The sequence below is a fragment of the Sinocyclocheilus grahami genome, unplaced genomic scaffold (genome assembly GCF_001515645.1).
Source record: "Sinocyclocheilus grahami isolate Dianchi unplaced genomic scaffold, SAMN03320097.WGS_v1.1 scaffold258.1, whole genome shotgun sequence".
Lineage (NCBI taxonomy): Eukaryota > Metazoa > Chordata > Actinopteri > Cypriniformes > Cyprinidae > Sinocyclocheilus > Sinocyclocheilus grahami.
The window spans coordinates 1248482-1264895 of record NW_015505437.1 but is presented as its reverse complement, the minus strand read 5'-3'; the positions used below and the strand labels follow the sequence as shown (position 1 = coordinate 1264895).

Here is a 16414-nt window from a genome sequence, read left to right as displayed (position 1 = left end):
CTCTCTCAATCAGTAGAAAATATGGTTAACACCCTGTCATGCATGAAAAAAAATACCGTCATGTACCGTGAACCCGGTATAATTTTGAAAAATACCGTGATATACATTTTTGGTCATACCGCCCAGCATTAATCACAGTGCATGTAAAACACTGTTTTGTGCAGTAAACAGCTTTCGCACAATAAGCGGTTTTCTGGTGTTCATGTAAACAATCAGTTTTGAGGGTAACACATCAAGTCATGCGTATTTTGCAAACTGATGACTTTTTGGAAGTAATGAGCAATTTGAACCACAATTCCAGAGTTACTTTTACAAATTTGTTTTTTGACGCACTCAACACATTTGAAAAACTTTCGTCTGGATGAATTTTTCATGCTTGATTTTACACAAATTACGTCCAATAAGTTGACCACATGTATGGTCATAAAAACAGCTTTAAAAAAAATCTGCATTAATTTAATGTGACACTTGCTATAATTGTAACTTTAGCATGTTACTCTGACATAATAAAAATATTTAAACAAGGGATGAAATTAAAAGCAAAAATCCCTACTGCATTTAAAATATAACCAATAATTTAAATGTTTGTCATGATTGTCTGCTCGATGTTGAAACACTGTCTGAAATCAGTGTTGATTCAACACTGAATCAATGACTGCTGCTCTATATTTCATCCTTCCCCACCCTAATCAAACATGTGAAAAAGCAAGGTTGACTAAAGTAGCTTAAGAAGCAACTCCTGTGAGACCCGAGGCTCTTCAAAATCCACTGAAAAGAAAGAAAGCTCTCTTCTCATATCCTGTATTCATGAGTCATGGCCTGGAACTGCTTGGGTTTTCCATAATGACACAACAGATGGCTCAATCAAAGTTAGGTCAAAGTAAATCAATAATGATAAAGCTATCAATAAATAATAATAAAAATGTGTCAAGGAAACAATCGCATACAAATGCAACAAATCTTAGATTCTAAAAAAATCTTTTGAGAGTCACTCTTCTAAACCCAGAGTAACACACTGGTGGCTACACTATATAAACGACATGAATGAAAATAAGGTTTTCGACCACTGACAAGGAGTAAAATTCAAAAATGTGCACATGGACCCATACTGAGAGCCCTGATGTACCATATAGTTCCTTAAAAATCAAGTACAAAATCAAAAATACAGTTTGTTAAGACAAGAATCTAAAAGGATATTGAGATATATTTAATACTTCTTGAGTTGCAGGCACACAAACTTTGCAAAAAAGAATATCTTTGGCACTCAGATGGGTATGGAGCCACATTGAGAGCTAATATCTCTGGAACGGAATCATATAGGGCCTTAAAAATAAAGATACCAAAAGAAATGTTTGTTAAGAAAAAAATCTAAAAGGATATTGAGATAGATTTAATATTTCTTGAGTTACAAGCATGCAAACTTTGGAATAAAATATGAAAAGTGCTTTTTGACCATTGGCATATAATTGGCATATAATGCAACATGGATTGCAGAAAATTGTTACCAATTTGTGTAAAAATGGAATAATAATGCTGCCATTATTTTATTTTTCATAAATTTTCCTCCCTCGTAGCTCCAGGTCTAACATGAAAACTGTCACTTTGACCTCTTTTTAAAAATAGTGGATTACTCAGTAAATATGCATCCATAGTGTTTAGTATTTTGGCTTCTCATCTTCATTTATGTACAGTAGTTTCTTTCTCCACCAATCAAACAAACAAATAAACAATCTTAGCCAGAGGCCTCTGGTTGAGTTGACACGGAATAACCTAATATGATTACTATAAAAATATACATAAATAGGCATACACAATTCTAATTATGAAAATAAATAATTTGTGATACCTACCCTTGCTTCTCTTGATGGCAGAGATCTGGACGTGCACCATTAGGCCTTGCGATGGAGGCTGTGGCCCAGATATTTTGCAGTTCTTTATGGAGAGATTAAAGTTTCCAGGCTCCACCGACGGCTGGCTTACATTCATCAGTTTCACCAGAGGCTCTTTGCCCTGCCAAGTGTACTTCATTGTAGGGATGTTTTCAGGTTGGAGGCATGTTGGGACAGTGTAGCTCAGAATGCGCACATCAGTGTAGTACGCGTGGGGAACAGTAAAATACCACATTGTCTCTGCATTTTCAGGAAAAGCGATTGGGGTAAAGAAGTCCTGGGTTGAACTCTTCTCTGGGAGAACAACATGGAAATTAGCCAGTGCTGTAAAATAAAGTACAACTTTTCACATATATGCTTAAATATGCATATATGCACATATATGCTTAAATATCTAAGTTTACCATTGTACTTACAGTTAATGAGATGTCCCAGTGACACACCGATAACCTTCTTGTCCAGAGCTCGACCTCCAGACACTTCCAAAGACAGTTTGCCAACGTGACGCACATCGACTTGTCTAATAGTTCCATTCGGACAAAACCTTCCAACGCTGACATCCTCCACTGCGAGCATGTAAACGTGTTTGTCTGGGCAGCTGTCTGTGGGCTGAATCTGCCGTAAACCAGTACTAGTGAAATTCAAATGTAAGCTCTTTGTAGCCGGCGGCTTCAGATTCCAGATGAAGGTGCGATTGAACTTTTGAAAAGCATTGTATTCTTTGGGTTCGATGTTATATATCACTGTGGAGCAAACGTGCAAGTCAAAGAAAGAATACAGTGGATATATTAAGCTGACAACAAGTACACACCTGCAAGCTATCATTTTTTAGTAATATAAGATGGAGAATAATGTAAAAGTGTGCATTGGTTGTAAAATGAAGCTTTTCTGGTGCTCTTTAGTCTTTTTTTTTTTTTTTTTACTTTGCCAGAATGGTATGGAACTTGGTAAAGGTACTGGCACTTGCTATGTAAACCAACAAAAAAATGATAGCACTGGAAATTAATGAAAGGAAATTGGTTTCTAGTTGAAATGTTTGGTACTTTTTTTGTTGTTGTTTTTATATCAACCTCACATACATTTTTTTAATTCTTCAGTTTTAGAGTTAAATGTGTTTTGGAAGATATATATTTAATATAAAATGTGAAAATACTATTTTTGTGTAACAAAAAACTTTTTTAATTTCAATTTTCATTTTTTACTTCAGCAATAATATCCCAAGTGTCTTCTTTGAAAAGACACCATCTGTGTTCCAAAGCGTTCAAGATTTATGGCTATTTAAGTTGGATATTACATTTTCAGGTCTTTGCTCAGAAAGTGGTTAACAAAGTGGAAATTTAGTAACATGAAATAAAAATACAAAACAAATTAATTTAAATTAATTAAAATAATCCAAATACAATTTAGTACAATAATTTGGATTGAAATAAAAATATAAACTTGGTCACTTTTGCCCACCACGTGATGAGCACCAGGGGGTTAATAGGTTGTCTAAATGCAGATGTGTACTGAGAGTTTACATGTGTTGTGTACAATTCAAATTTTTTATATATATATATTTTTTATATATACACACATACACACACACACTGTATAAACGAAAATGTAAAGAATAAAAAGTATATATTTTTTTATCTGGCAGCTCTCACCATTATCTATGATGATCTGTACGGTGAATACATTCTCTGGCTGCGAGCAGCTGAAATCCAAAAGCGTGTCACTTCTGAGGACCACAGATGACTGGCACAACTGTTGTGTGTCCTGTCTGACGCAAACTTTGCACTCTGTATTTGTGTGAGCACTAGTATTAATGCAAAAGGCGGGATCGAACCCGGGTCGATCGCGTTAAAAAGCCAACGACACGCACTTATCCATCTGCGTCACTGGAGCTGATGTTCTACAGCCACTTTTAACTAAATCTAAATATACACTCCGTATTTTTTATTCCATAGTAAGGGCAATTCATGCAATACATTTAAACTGAGCTACTTTAATACCATCTCCGCACTTTCTACCACGACTCTGCTGTTCTTCGGCTGGTTCTTCTCTGTATACGTTGATTGACAGATGTCTCGTCCAGTCAGCGGTGAGTAATCCCAAACCAATGGTGCCGTCTCAAACTATACCTACCTCTTCCGGTTTGTCTGATTTGTCGTTGTGTTTTCTGACTTGTTATAATGTTTTTTAGACTTGCATTTGCGTTTGTAATTTGTTATTTTGTTTTCAGAATTGTGATTTGCTTTGCACTTCTCGTTCACCGTATATAAAAGAGTCACGGCAGAAATAAAGGTCATTATAGAGGTCAGTTCCAGCACACTTTCCTTCATTCATGTGAGTAAATTCAGCATGCAACAAGACAATAATCCTTACAGTTCAGAGTTGAGTTATGATTACAGTTGTGGCAGTGATTCCAAGGGCATTTGTTATGTCATGTAATGTATGTAAACTATGTTTTTATTCATTCCTGCTCCCTCCATTGGCATTATTACATTTTAATATTGTCTTATTTAGAATGTTATCAAAAGAATATTATCAAAGCGTAAAAAAGTCTGGCGTCGCCCATTTGAATCCACGCAGCAGAAGTGCACCGAGTCGCCCGTCTGCTGACCCTCTGTCCTGCCCCGTCGGAATCTCCGGTACCGGGACAGACCGCATCCCACGCACAGTCTGAACTCCTGCTGGCCGCCCGTGACGCCAAGGTGCTCGATGTAGACCGGCGAGATCGCCCGGTTGAAGGCGGCGGAGAAGAACGCCTTGCCGTGGCTGTTCGTGGTGTACATGAGCACGTCGCACTGGAAGCCGAAGTTGCTGTCCCAGCGCGCCACGAGTTTGGTGGGGAGCCTCTCCACGCTCACGTTGCACTGCGAGGAGGCTTCGGGCTCCTCCACGGATCTCTTGGAGTAGCCCACATCCACCTCCAGGCTGGCCAGGAGTCTCCCGGAGGAGTTGATGGGCGGCAGCAGGAGGTCCTCGTCGCTCCAGCTGTGTGCGCAGCGGAAGGGAGCGGTCAGAGCCAGCAGGAGCGCGATGGAGATGCTCAGCATGGCAGAGCGCGCGGTTCCTCCAGGCTCATGGTGGTCTCGCTCTCGCTCGTTATTCCGCCGCAGTTGCCGAGCAGTTCGTCGTCTAGCTGCTCCATCAGTTACGCGTGTGTGCTGTGCTGCTGATGCTGCTGCCTCTGCGCGCACGGAGAGCGAAGTGAGTGACCGAGCGCACGGTTGCGCGCCACAGCGTGTGGCTGACTGACTGTCTGTGAAGCAGACTTCTGCTCCTTCACCTCTCTGCTTCAGCTGTTAGCGTGATGAGATGATGTCCTCGTCGAAAAGGGTAGGAGGCTTCATATGACAGTGTGGTAATGTGGGCTCATGGAGATCATGTCACACACAGATGATGTGATTTATGCATTGCATTGGAGAGACTGGGGCAAGTTGTCACACGTGGAAGTCCCATGTATCAGTAACTATAAGGTCTGCAGTCCAAAAATGTAGCAGTGGTTTGCACTTGATTACATTATAATTTGTTTTAAAATGACTATTATTTAAAATGATGCCAACATCATTTTATTTTGTCATAAGAAGTGAACACAATATTACTACACCGACAAACTAACAATGAAAATCACAAGCTTCTACACATTTCTATATATAATTATTAAAGATGTTTTTTTTTTGAGAAATATTTTTCATGTTTTATTCTACATTTGTGTCTGTTCATGATTGGTTTTGTTTTATTTGAATGTATCTGAAATTTGACAGATTTTTGATCCCTTATTGGAGGGGTCACTAAAGGTCAATATAAGTTAAATGACCCGTTTCTGTTAATATTCTGCCTAATGTTCAATAGTTTTTAGTAGTGCTCAATAGACTTTGAGGTATATTCGAAGATAGCAAAAACAGTTTAAAGCACTATTTCTCTTTGTATTTTTATAGTGTCTTCGACAGGTCTCTGAAAACAGCAGTGGTGTATTTGGCAATTATGTGTATTCACATGCCATGTCTGCAGGGATTCTCTCTGTAATACCATTTACTGTTTTATGGTTTTAATTTTACATGAAAACAAAATGCCATGTTAGTTACGTCATATCGTATCATAATTTAACACAGAAGTGCTGCACTCGTTCTTATTCTTTTTGAGAATAAAGTCAGTAAAAAAAACATTCTCTCACATGTGACACAGGAAGTGCGGTCTAGGCGGACTCACCTATGTCCTGAGGTAACATCTAATGAAATATTAATATATTTATGGACCTGTCACACGAGGCATAAAAATGAGCCCTGTGAAGTTCACTAGATGTGATTCATTTTAAAGGAATGGTTCACCCAGAAATGAAAATTTGCTAAAAATGCACTCAGCCTTAGACAATTTAAGATGCAGATGAGTTTGTTTCTTCATCAGATTTGGAGAAATGTAGCACTGCATCACTTGCTCAGCAGTGGGTGCTCTGCAGTGAATGGGTGCCGTCAGAATGAGAGTCCAAACAGCTGATAAAAATATCACAGTAATCCACACCACTCCAGTCCATCAGTTAATATCTTGTGATGCGAAAAACTGTGTAAGAAACAAATCCATAATTAAGCAGAATTTTTCTGGCCAAAATACTAATACTAGTCCATAATAGTGCTTCCTCCCGTGAAAAAGTTGTTTTGTCTGAATCAGGAGAGGAATATGCACAGATCAGGCACCGTTTACGGGTCATAATTAATAGACTAGACTCATGTGGATTCTTGTGATGTTTTTATCAGCTGTTTGGACTCATTCTGACGGCACCCATTCACTGTGGATCCACTGGTGAGCAGGTGATGCAGTGCTACATTTCTCCAAATCTGGGTCCAGTTGCATAAACTTAGCCACCATGTTAAGACTGTGTCTTAAGAACTAGTTTGACCAACGAGCAGTTGCCAAGGAGTTATTTTTTTAATACAAATAAGAAAAATCTACCTTTCCATAACTGAATTAAAAAAAGTTATGACCAGTCTTGAAGAAAAAAAAATTAGGTGACTACATTTTTTAAGACTAGTCTAAACAGTTTATGCAACCGGCCCCTGATGAAGAAACAATCTCATCTACATCTCGGATGGTCTGAGGGGGAGTACATTTCCAGCAAATTTTCATTCATAGGCAAACCTTTTACACAGTGAACTTTGCAATCTACTGCTTTACAATATGCTTATCAACATAAGAAATCATCAGGAAAAGTAAAGAATATTTGAATGATACATTAATAAGAATATTACAACATCTTACCCACAAGATGATAAATATGATAGCCAATTGCTTGTCTGAGGAATACATGTATGAATCCTTTTCTTTAGAGATGTGTAAATGGCTTAATTAGTGCTTGAATACCGCCTTCTGTTTGATGCGAGAGCCAACCGATGTGTCGTACACATTACCTTCCATTTGCACCTGAAAGAGGAACGTCTGCCCCGCACTGGATTTGAAAGCAGAACGGGTTATTCATCCTCTCACCGTGCCGTTCCCTTTCCTTCACACACTGGCCAAATTCCCAAATACTGGCCCCTGGAATAAAATATTCTCCACACAGTGTGGCAGTGAACAGAGGAAAAATGTAAATGACTTTCTTGTTCATTAATTATGCTATAAAAATGTAAATTGCTCCAGTGCCAAAAATGCTAATGGGACCAAGATAAAAGCCTCCTTTGTCAAAGCAGAATGTATGAAAGATTCTGAATATTTCTTTTCTTTTTAAAATCAGGAAAAAGAGTGGGACATATTTGTAGATTCTGGGTTGGTTAACACTGGCTTTTTGAAGAACCTCCTTTTTTCTCTTTCGAAACACACACACTGTTATTAGGTATTGGCTGCCAATTGTTTTCCCCTCCCCGTTAAAGTTCCTGTGTAGATTAGGCTCTAGATGTTTCAGGGGCTAGTCACACAGCCACTATGTTAAGACTGTCTTAACTAGTTTTACCAACTAGCAGTTAGCCAATAAGTCTTACTTTTCTGATTCAAATTAGGCCAGTCTACCTTTTTGTGTCTGACTTTTGAAAAGTTATGACCAGTCATGAAGAAAGCAAATTAGATGACTAACTTTTTAAGACTAGTCCAAGCAGTTTATGCAAACAGACCCAGGTCTTGCATTTCCTCATTGCCACTAAAGAGAGATTGCTCCACTATCCACTGAGTCTAGTTTGCTAACACAGATTTGAAAGAACTGTCATGAGAAACTTAATAGTTACCCAAACCAAAGTTTATTACTTAAGACCCCAGTATACTCATGACCATGCTTTGTCATTTTTCGCTTAGCCTACTCTTATCCCAACACCATCCAAATGAATATGTAAGTATGTGCTGTGCGCTTTCCTCTCAATAGCAAAATAAACACAACAAAAACGACTAAGCTGTTCAGTTATGACTATGAAGCAGCTCTAGTGTGTTCATGTTTTTACTAAACAGTACTTAAAGGGATAGTTCACCCAACAATTCTGTCATTAATTACTCACCCTCATGTCGTTCCAAAACCATAAGACCTTCGTTCATCTTCGGAACACAAATTAAGATATTTTTGATGAAATCCAAGAACTTTCTGACCTTGCAGAAAGGGTCAGCAAGGGTCCTACCAAAATCAAGGCAAAGAAACGTTGTAAGGACATCATTAAAATGGTCCATGTGACATCTGTGGTTCAACCGTAATTTTATGAAGCTACCAGAATACTTTTTTGCGTGCAAAGAAAACAAAAATAATGACATTATTCAACAATTCTTCTCCTCTGCGTCACCCTGGAGCCATTATGCTGACGCAGAACATCTTGTATTTTGAAGATGAACGAAGTTCTTACGGGTTTGGAAAGACATGAGGGTGAGTAATTAATGATAAAATTCTCATTTTTGGGTGAACTGTCCCTTTAAATAGGCAGACTACACCAATCAAAGAAATGAACAGCAGGTGTGCAAATTAAACAATGAGTAGCCAAGGAAACTAACTGAAAACTAGGTCATGTGCCAACCATCCAAAACCAAAACAAACACAGATAAAACCTGACAAACTCATGCTGTTGGTTGACTCTTAAACAGAGTTTTGTTGTGAAAGCACCACAGTCACATTTGCGTTTACATGTGGTCTTATTGTGCTTGAATTATTGGTGCGTGTTGTCTTTGTAATGTTTCATTAAAGCTGCAGTCTGTAGGTTTTACCTCTTTGCCTCCATCTCTGTTTGAAACCTGCAACTGCAGTTATTTGCAGAATTATTTTAATTACGTGGTGCACCGGCACGGCTCCAGCGCGGATGAATCTAATGTTTTTAAGGGAGTACGTGTGGCTGTCAGACACCGCACTGGTTTGGACACTGTACTTTGGAATTATTCTAGCCTTGGGAGTATGACCCAAATAAGAATTTTCACTTGTTTTTGTCCTCTGAACGAGTAAGTAACAAGTCTGCCACTTTTGTTCTGACCAACTGAGGGGAAAAAAGCATTACAATAAATTGCGCTAACAATCGGTTAGCTCATATCACATCAAACCGTGCAAATTATTTTTGTTATACTTTGTTCTCAAAAAACATCAGCATTGCGTGACTATGTGTGTGTATTAGCATTACATGTAGATTTCAGTTTCTGTACAGTCATTACCATTGTCGTACCATTCGAATTTCATATAAAGAAATTCTTTCAACACAAAAAGCGAATTATTCTTCCAATTTGTGTAATCCCACGTAGGCTATCTGTAATCAGATGCACATTTAAAACTAGAATATAATCTAATTTCAATCCCTTAGGCTACATTTTTCATAAACACAATCTTTTATGGATTACAATCCGCCATCAAAATGATAAATTGAATTATTCCAGCTGCTGTGAGAAAAGGCTATAAACGATCCGCCACCTGCAGCATCATCACATGTGATATAGACTATTAGCCAGGACAACTTCTTTATGTTTACAGATGTGACATAATAATGCGGCGGCACGCTCGAATATCCCGTGCATTCCTACCAGTATATCACTCATATTAGAACACATTATTATAAGCTTACTGTTGTGCATCGGGCTAAGGTAAGGAGATCGATTTGAACACTGGCTGGCTTTGTACTTGCTCAAAAATTGATTTTGGATCATTTTAACAAACAAAAAAAGTCATGGACTGCAGCTTTAAAATATAAAAAATTACTTTTGTTCTGGTTGACATCACAAATCCCTCAATTCTGGAATGTATGTCCTTTTCCTGTTACTTATCTTTAACACAAAAATATATTACATTTGATGAATCAAGTCCCACTTTACATCTTTTCATGCTGAATATTCACTTGGAAAAGAAGTCACATTATGGAAATTGGCTGCCAACACAATTTCATGTTGACTTTAAAATGGGATATGAGAAATAATCTTAACACTGAAAAAATGACCTTTAATGATAGTGTTGGCTGAATAAAATGGCTAGACTCTGGAAGCTGAGACAGACAATACACAGCACAGGAGTCTTTGGACACATGATCATCCCCTTGTGTGCACCAGCTCTTCCCCACTTCTTGGAGGCAGCCAAATGATCAGAACGCTAATTAGTAATATTAATTAATGAGAAGCAGGAAGGGGAAAGGGCAGAGAGATGAGACTGATGCACACACAGGGGACTGAAGGAGCTGTCAGCATGATAATCCACAGGAACTGTGATGGAAAACATCAAAAACACTGATTACAGATCACACAATCACAGGACAATCTCCTGTTGGACTGCTGCACTGAGGAGGGCCATGTTTTCATAATTCTTTCATATTTTGTTTCAGATTATACCAAAAATCCTAGGGCTTGGATAGATATAACATGATTTATATAGCTACCTTCCATATAGACTTCGGCTGCCTTTCTGCTAGTACTGTTGCTGGAAGCAATTTTATAGTATATATATATATATTTTTTTATATATTTTTCATACTATGGACGTCAATGGCTACCAGCAGCTGTTTGCTTACCAAACATTCTCCAAAATATCTTCTTTTGTGTTCAACATAAGAAAGAAACTCATACAGGTTTGAAATAACCTGAGGGTCAGTAAATGACGACAACATTTTTATTTTTGGGTGAATTATCCCTTTAAGTAGTACCACTTAAATGCATACATATTTATACAGTATTTTAATATATTTAAGTTTCATGTTTTCATAGAATATTGTAAGTTTTGAAAATACATTTGAAAGTTTGCTTATTTCCCAGTCATTTCCATGCCAAAAAGTGTCCCGATTTACCTCCACATATTACATTTCTGTGGTAATATTTCTTATTAGTGTTGACTAATGACTAGTCTGACAGGTACTCGCTAGAATAAAAAATAAACGGTTCATTAACCAGTACTTTTTACTTTAAATACTCAAGTACATTAAAAATCAAGTACTTATTTCTGCTCAAGTAAAATTGAAAATGACTTATACATTTACTGGAGTAATATTTTATTATGGTATCTGTGCTTCCACTCAGGTACTTGATTTGTGTACTTGTTAAACTAAAGTAGAAAGATAAGAACATCTAGGAAAGTGCTCACGTAGAGACGAAAAACTATTTAATCATTTGCAAATGATGGCGCTTTTAGAGTGAAAACTCAGTATAATGCGAGGCTGCTTTTAGAACCCAGCAATGTGTTTTTGAAGAATAATTGGGCTAAAAAGCATTTGGGGTTTAGGGAGTGCAACGAAATGTAGCAAGAAGCTTTCTGATTGGGTGACCATATTGGTGGCCATTTTTATGGGACGCACCCTTGCCAGGATTTCTATATTGCCTAAAATATCCAGGTTTTGGTTGTTAGCACTGTGCAGATCGATCATTGTATGACATTATTTCATGAGAGCTAGAGAGCAGAGCAGACGGCTCCTTATGCTTTCAAATCGCTCTCGCGGTACGATTTGAAATCGAACTTCAAGTCGAACGAACGAACAAACACGTGCGTGTATTTGCATCGCTTTGACCTTCTCAAGCGCGACGCGCCACGATTGGTCGATTATGAACAATACACTCTTAAAAAATGCTGGGTTAAATACAACCCAGTGCTGGGTAAATAGGGACAAACCCAGCAATTGGGCTGGTTTGACCCAGTGGTTGGGTTAAATGTTTAACCCAACCTTCTGGGTAGTAACCCAACCACTGGGTCAAAACAACCCAATTGCTGGGTTTGTCCCTATTTTACCCAACACTGGGTTGTATTTAACCCAGCATATTTTAGAATGTGTACCTGCATGTTATTGGTCAAACTACTTTGGATGTTTTGGGCAATATAAAAATCCTGGCCAGGACATGTCCCGTATTAATGGCACATATGGCCACCCTATTTCTGATGGGTGATAACTCCAAACTATATTTTCTGAGCTCCCTGCAAGTTCCATGTTTTGTGAATGAGTATAGCATGTTATCTGTCTGTAGAATTAGCACATGCACAATTCGGTCAGAGTGGAAGAAATGCGATGAAAGCAGATGCAGGCTTCATTTACGATTAAATTTAGGGTTAGACCTTCATCCTTGCTTATTTGTCAAAATATCATCTGTTTTCGTACAAATTCATAGGACATCACCACTCGTGTTTTCTCATGAGATGGGGCTGCAGAGGATGATAATGGTGATCCGTCACTGAACACACAGCTAAACAGGACAAATAGGAGAGGAAAGGGAAGGAAATGAGGGAGGAAGATTTCATCTCAGATTTTGACTTCATTGTACAGAGCCCGAGGCGCTGAGCATCATTCATCAGAGAGAAAATCACACAGATGCCCGGGGCCCGAGAGGAGACAGCAATGAGGAAATAGGATCAGGGAAATGGGCATTTCACATAATTATAACCAGTTCCTGACTAAGAGATCTTCATAACACTGAGGCAGGAACAGTCAGATCCAACCACATCTGTAGAATGTGTGCAGGTTGCTTCTTTGATAAAAGGTATTGTTCAGTATGCTGCATATGGGGTTTAAGAAGTAGAGAGGACATATTTTAATCATTTACAGGCTATCCATAACCCTGAGCAACAGGTGATGTTTAATAAGTAAACATCACTAATAAAATGAATAATTATCTATACTTTTTGCTTATTGCGCTTATTATCATGACATGAACTTTGGCAAGCAGAGGAAATTATGGCAAACGTCCATTATGACCATCGTAAGAAAACGAGAGTGTGGAAAAAACTGATTCGTGCAGATAGTTTATGTATTTGTTTAGTGCAGTTTGCTTATATTTTCTGTTTTATTGTTAATTTTAGTTTTAGTAACTTTAATGTTTAATATTATTTTTTAGATGTTTGTTGTACATGGAAATGTCAGTGAAGTTACTGCATAATGTCTGGGTAGAAAATGACCATGCTTTTTCAGTTTTGTTTTTTTTAAATATATGTTTGTCATTTATATTAGTTGTGAATTTTTCTTTCTTTTAATTTGCAGTTAATTTTAGTGAAAGCATTTGTAATTTTGTTATGTTTTTGTCATTTTTATTTCGATTTAGTTTTAATTTTTATATTTTAATGTAATTTTTGTGTAACTTTGTCATTTTTATTAGTATTATCTGAAAGAAAGAGGCACCTTCAGTTTGACATAAACAAAAGAAATCTAATCATCAGGTGCAGTTTCACCGCAGACGGATTTTTAAAACATATGACAGCCTTCGGGGGGTGAAGATATGACTGAACTTCACTGACCTTCCAGTAAAGGAGTTAATGCTCTGTTTGTTTCATTTGGTGTGAAATGGAGCCTGTGCTTCGCTGCCGATTTCACAAATCTGAATGCTTCAACAGAAAACAATCTGCTATTGAGAGATAAAAGGGTTGCTACGGTAACAGGGAAAACCATCCAGCACTGAATTTTCATGCCTGGCAGCTATATGACAGAATACTGTGCCGCTCGGTGTGATGCCTCAGTGCCAGATTCAAAGATGAAGAAAATTCTGATAATGTTATAAAACTATAATAACACTACACTAATAAAAACATAGCTCTAAGTGGCAATCACTGCAGGCCAAGCAGCAATGGCTCATGTGGATGATTAGATGATACAGTTGAAATATTTGTGCTTTTTACAGCATCTTGAATCTTCACTGATATATATAGTCAGGGTTTGTTAAAACAGGTTACAGCATCAAACGAGGCAGCTGACTTCCAAATCACTCCCTCTTACTGTAAGACTGAAAGACAAGTTCAGAAAAAGCCCTAAGTGAAAATCTTAAAGTCCCCATGAAATCAAAATTTAAGTTTTTTGGGTGTTAGTATCAATATGTTAGTCTTAAGGTTATCTATAAGGCAGTGTGCTCCAAAACAGTGACAAAATTCGCATTTAGAAGATATAAGCATTCAAAGCTTGCAGTTCGTCACTTCCGCCAAAACGGCTTAATGATTTTTTGATGTCACATTGTACTTCAGCTTCTCATCAAACTTTCTGTCCAATCAAATGCTCTCTAGAAGCCGAAGCCCCGCCCCCTACACTATAAAATAGACGCTGAAGCCGCGGCTGAAATCGGTCACTTGTCCACAGAATTAGTATTTTCTGTACAGTGAATGGCATGTAGTGCACTATATAGGGGACAGGGAACGATTCAAACAGTGTAAATATGCTTTCCATTGAGGAAAAGAAGTCTGGTTTGGCGCTGTGTCCCACTAACCACCCTCTGCTCCGGTCCAGAGACACGATAGCACGGAGCGGATCACATGAGCGAGTCGCCGCAGACCACAAAATGTATCAGAGCTATTTCAATTCTACACAGAATGCTATATTTTATAGCAATATGGATGAGATTGTGGCTGTCAAATGCGGCTTTATGGAGCTCAACGGCTTCTAGCCCAAGCTGTGATATAAACGAACGCTATTGGCTATTTTAAAAAGGGGCGGGGCTGCTTGATATGTCCCGCCCTGTCTTCCTGTTTCAGTTCAAATGACGTCAACACAGAGTAACACTGCGTGTTTCTAAGCATTTCAGGGGACCTTTAAGATATGTGATCATAAGATATGTGATTTATAGACTCATGCTTAACATTTAAATTAAGATGAATTGCATGTCATATGATGCCTAACATGCAATCGCCAGAAGTTCAAAGCTAAACGTAAGCCATAAACAAACTACACCACGGTCACGTGACTTCAATATCACTACCTTTAAGCCTCAACAACTCTTTCTGTCTTTTCTGAAAAATATTTTCCCTGAGCGTGATAGCATGGTTATATTACAGTGATGTAGATATGTGGGGCGTGTTAGAACGAGCGTTTTAGGTAGGTGTGGCTGACTCTTAACTTTTATAAAGAATATCTCTTTGGATTTGAGACTTTAGTCTTTGCAACTTTACAGATCTTCTTTATGCACCAAGAGCTTGTAACACTCCAAAGAGAAAGGAAAACTTGAAATCGCATCATATGACCCCTTTAACCGGTTAAGGGTGGATAATTTGTTTATTATTCATGATGCAACAATACATATTACGGTTATAATAATCATTGCTATATGGTAACTTTGTCTAGTGCTCTTATGAATGTTTTTAGCATTTAACTTCTAAACGGAATGAAATAGCATAGACTTTTTCATAGCCTAGCTAGTGTTGCATATTTCATTTCATTCTGTAACCTATTGTTCTACAGATCTGTGTACTAGTGTACAATGCATTCCATGGACCCATCTGAGAGGATTTATGCATTCTGGTAGGTCACATGGCAGTAACAAAATGGCGGATGTCCGAATTTCATTCATACTACTCATATTCTAGAATGTACTTTTTTTTAACACTCACAAAGTAAGTTCAAATTCAGATGTACTATACCTACTCGGTATGCGACGCACCGAGACTTTTTTTTGATGACACATTTTTGGGTGAACTATCCCTTTAAGAGCGTGAATAAGTAGTATGTTTCGTTTGCTGTCTAATTCTTTACAATAATAAAAGTAATAAAAAGCCAAAGGAAATGCATATGTTTAGAAGAGAATGCCAGTGAAGAATGCTTCCGCCTGTCTTCAGAGTGCATTAGATAGAATAATTTTAACTTTAAAATGCTGTTGAAATCTACTCCATCGTTCCTCAAGCGCGGGTGTTTTAGTTTTAAATAAAGTTCGAGTGATTTGAACAACATGGCGGCGCCCGTGTAGCGGTGTGAATCTGTCAGATGAGCGTATTAATGCGGCACCAAAATGAAACTGTGAATGAATAAATAATATCGAAGACACTGAACGGATCACAGTACATCTGTATAGGTCCCGTTGTTCGTCGTGTAAGTAGAATGTGATCCATGTTCTCTATTCTTCAGCTCTAACCATTTGACATCTGATGTCTTTATATTTGACACCCTCTCCTGCTAGAAATACTGACTTTATTACTGAAACCGATGGATAATGTTGTTAAAAACAATGCGAGGCTGCATTACACATCCAAATGCGTTAGACTTGACTTGCATATGAGTTGCAGTGGATCTTCCTCACTGACTGGAAGATGGGTAACCATAGCGACGGGACACTGCTTATTCTCCTCACTTCTCTTCCACAAACATGAGACCTTGTGTGTGTGTGTGTGTGTGTGTGTGTGTGTGTGTGTGTGTGTGTGCGAGTGTGTGAGAGTAGGGGGG

General features: G+C 38.1%; 2 protein-coding genes and 1 long non-coding RNA gene across 3 annotated transcripts in view; 1 reads left to right on the top strand and 2 right to left on the bottom strand.

The window, feature by feature from the left end:
- Window positions 1-1732: 1732 nt before the first annotated feature.
- LOC107598952 (CUB domain-containing protein 1-like) lies at window positions 1733-3697 on the bottom strand. Its single transcript, XM_016290395.1, has 4 exons — window positions 3539-3697; window positions 2306-2632; window positions 1851-2213; window positions 1733-1770 (listed from the first exon to the last, which is right to left on the bottom strand). Exons 2-4 carry the CDS (start codon window positions 2463-2465, stop codon window positions 1733-1735), a joined length of 561 nt encoding a protein of 186 aa, XP_016145881.1. The 5' UTR covers window positions 2466-2632; window positions 3539-3697.
- A 699-nt stretch (window positions 3698-4396) lies between these two features.
- On the bottom strand, window positions 4397-5209 carry LOC107598951 (transmembrane protein 158-like). Its single transcript, XM_016290393.1, has one exon. The coding sequence runs from the start codon at window positions 4931-4933 to the stop codon at window positions 4397-4399; it is 537 nt and encodes a 178-aa protein (XP_016145879.1). The 5' UTR covers window positions 4934-5209.
- A 10724-nt stretch (window positions 5210-15933) lies between these two features.
- LOC107598929 (uncharacterized) overlaps window positions 15934-16414 on the top strand; it is a 24177-nt gene continuing 23696 nt past the window's right edge. The window contains exon 1 of the long non-coding RNA XR_001610612.1: window positions 15934-16063. This is a non-coding gene — a long non-coding RNA (uncharacterized lncRNA). The remainder of the gene's footprint in view (window positions 16064-16414) is intronic.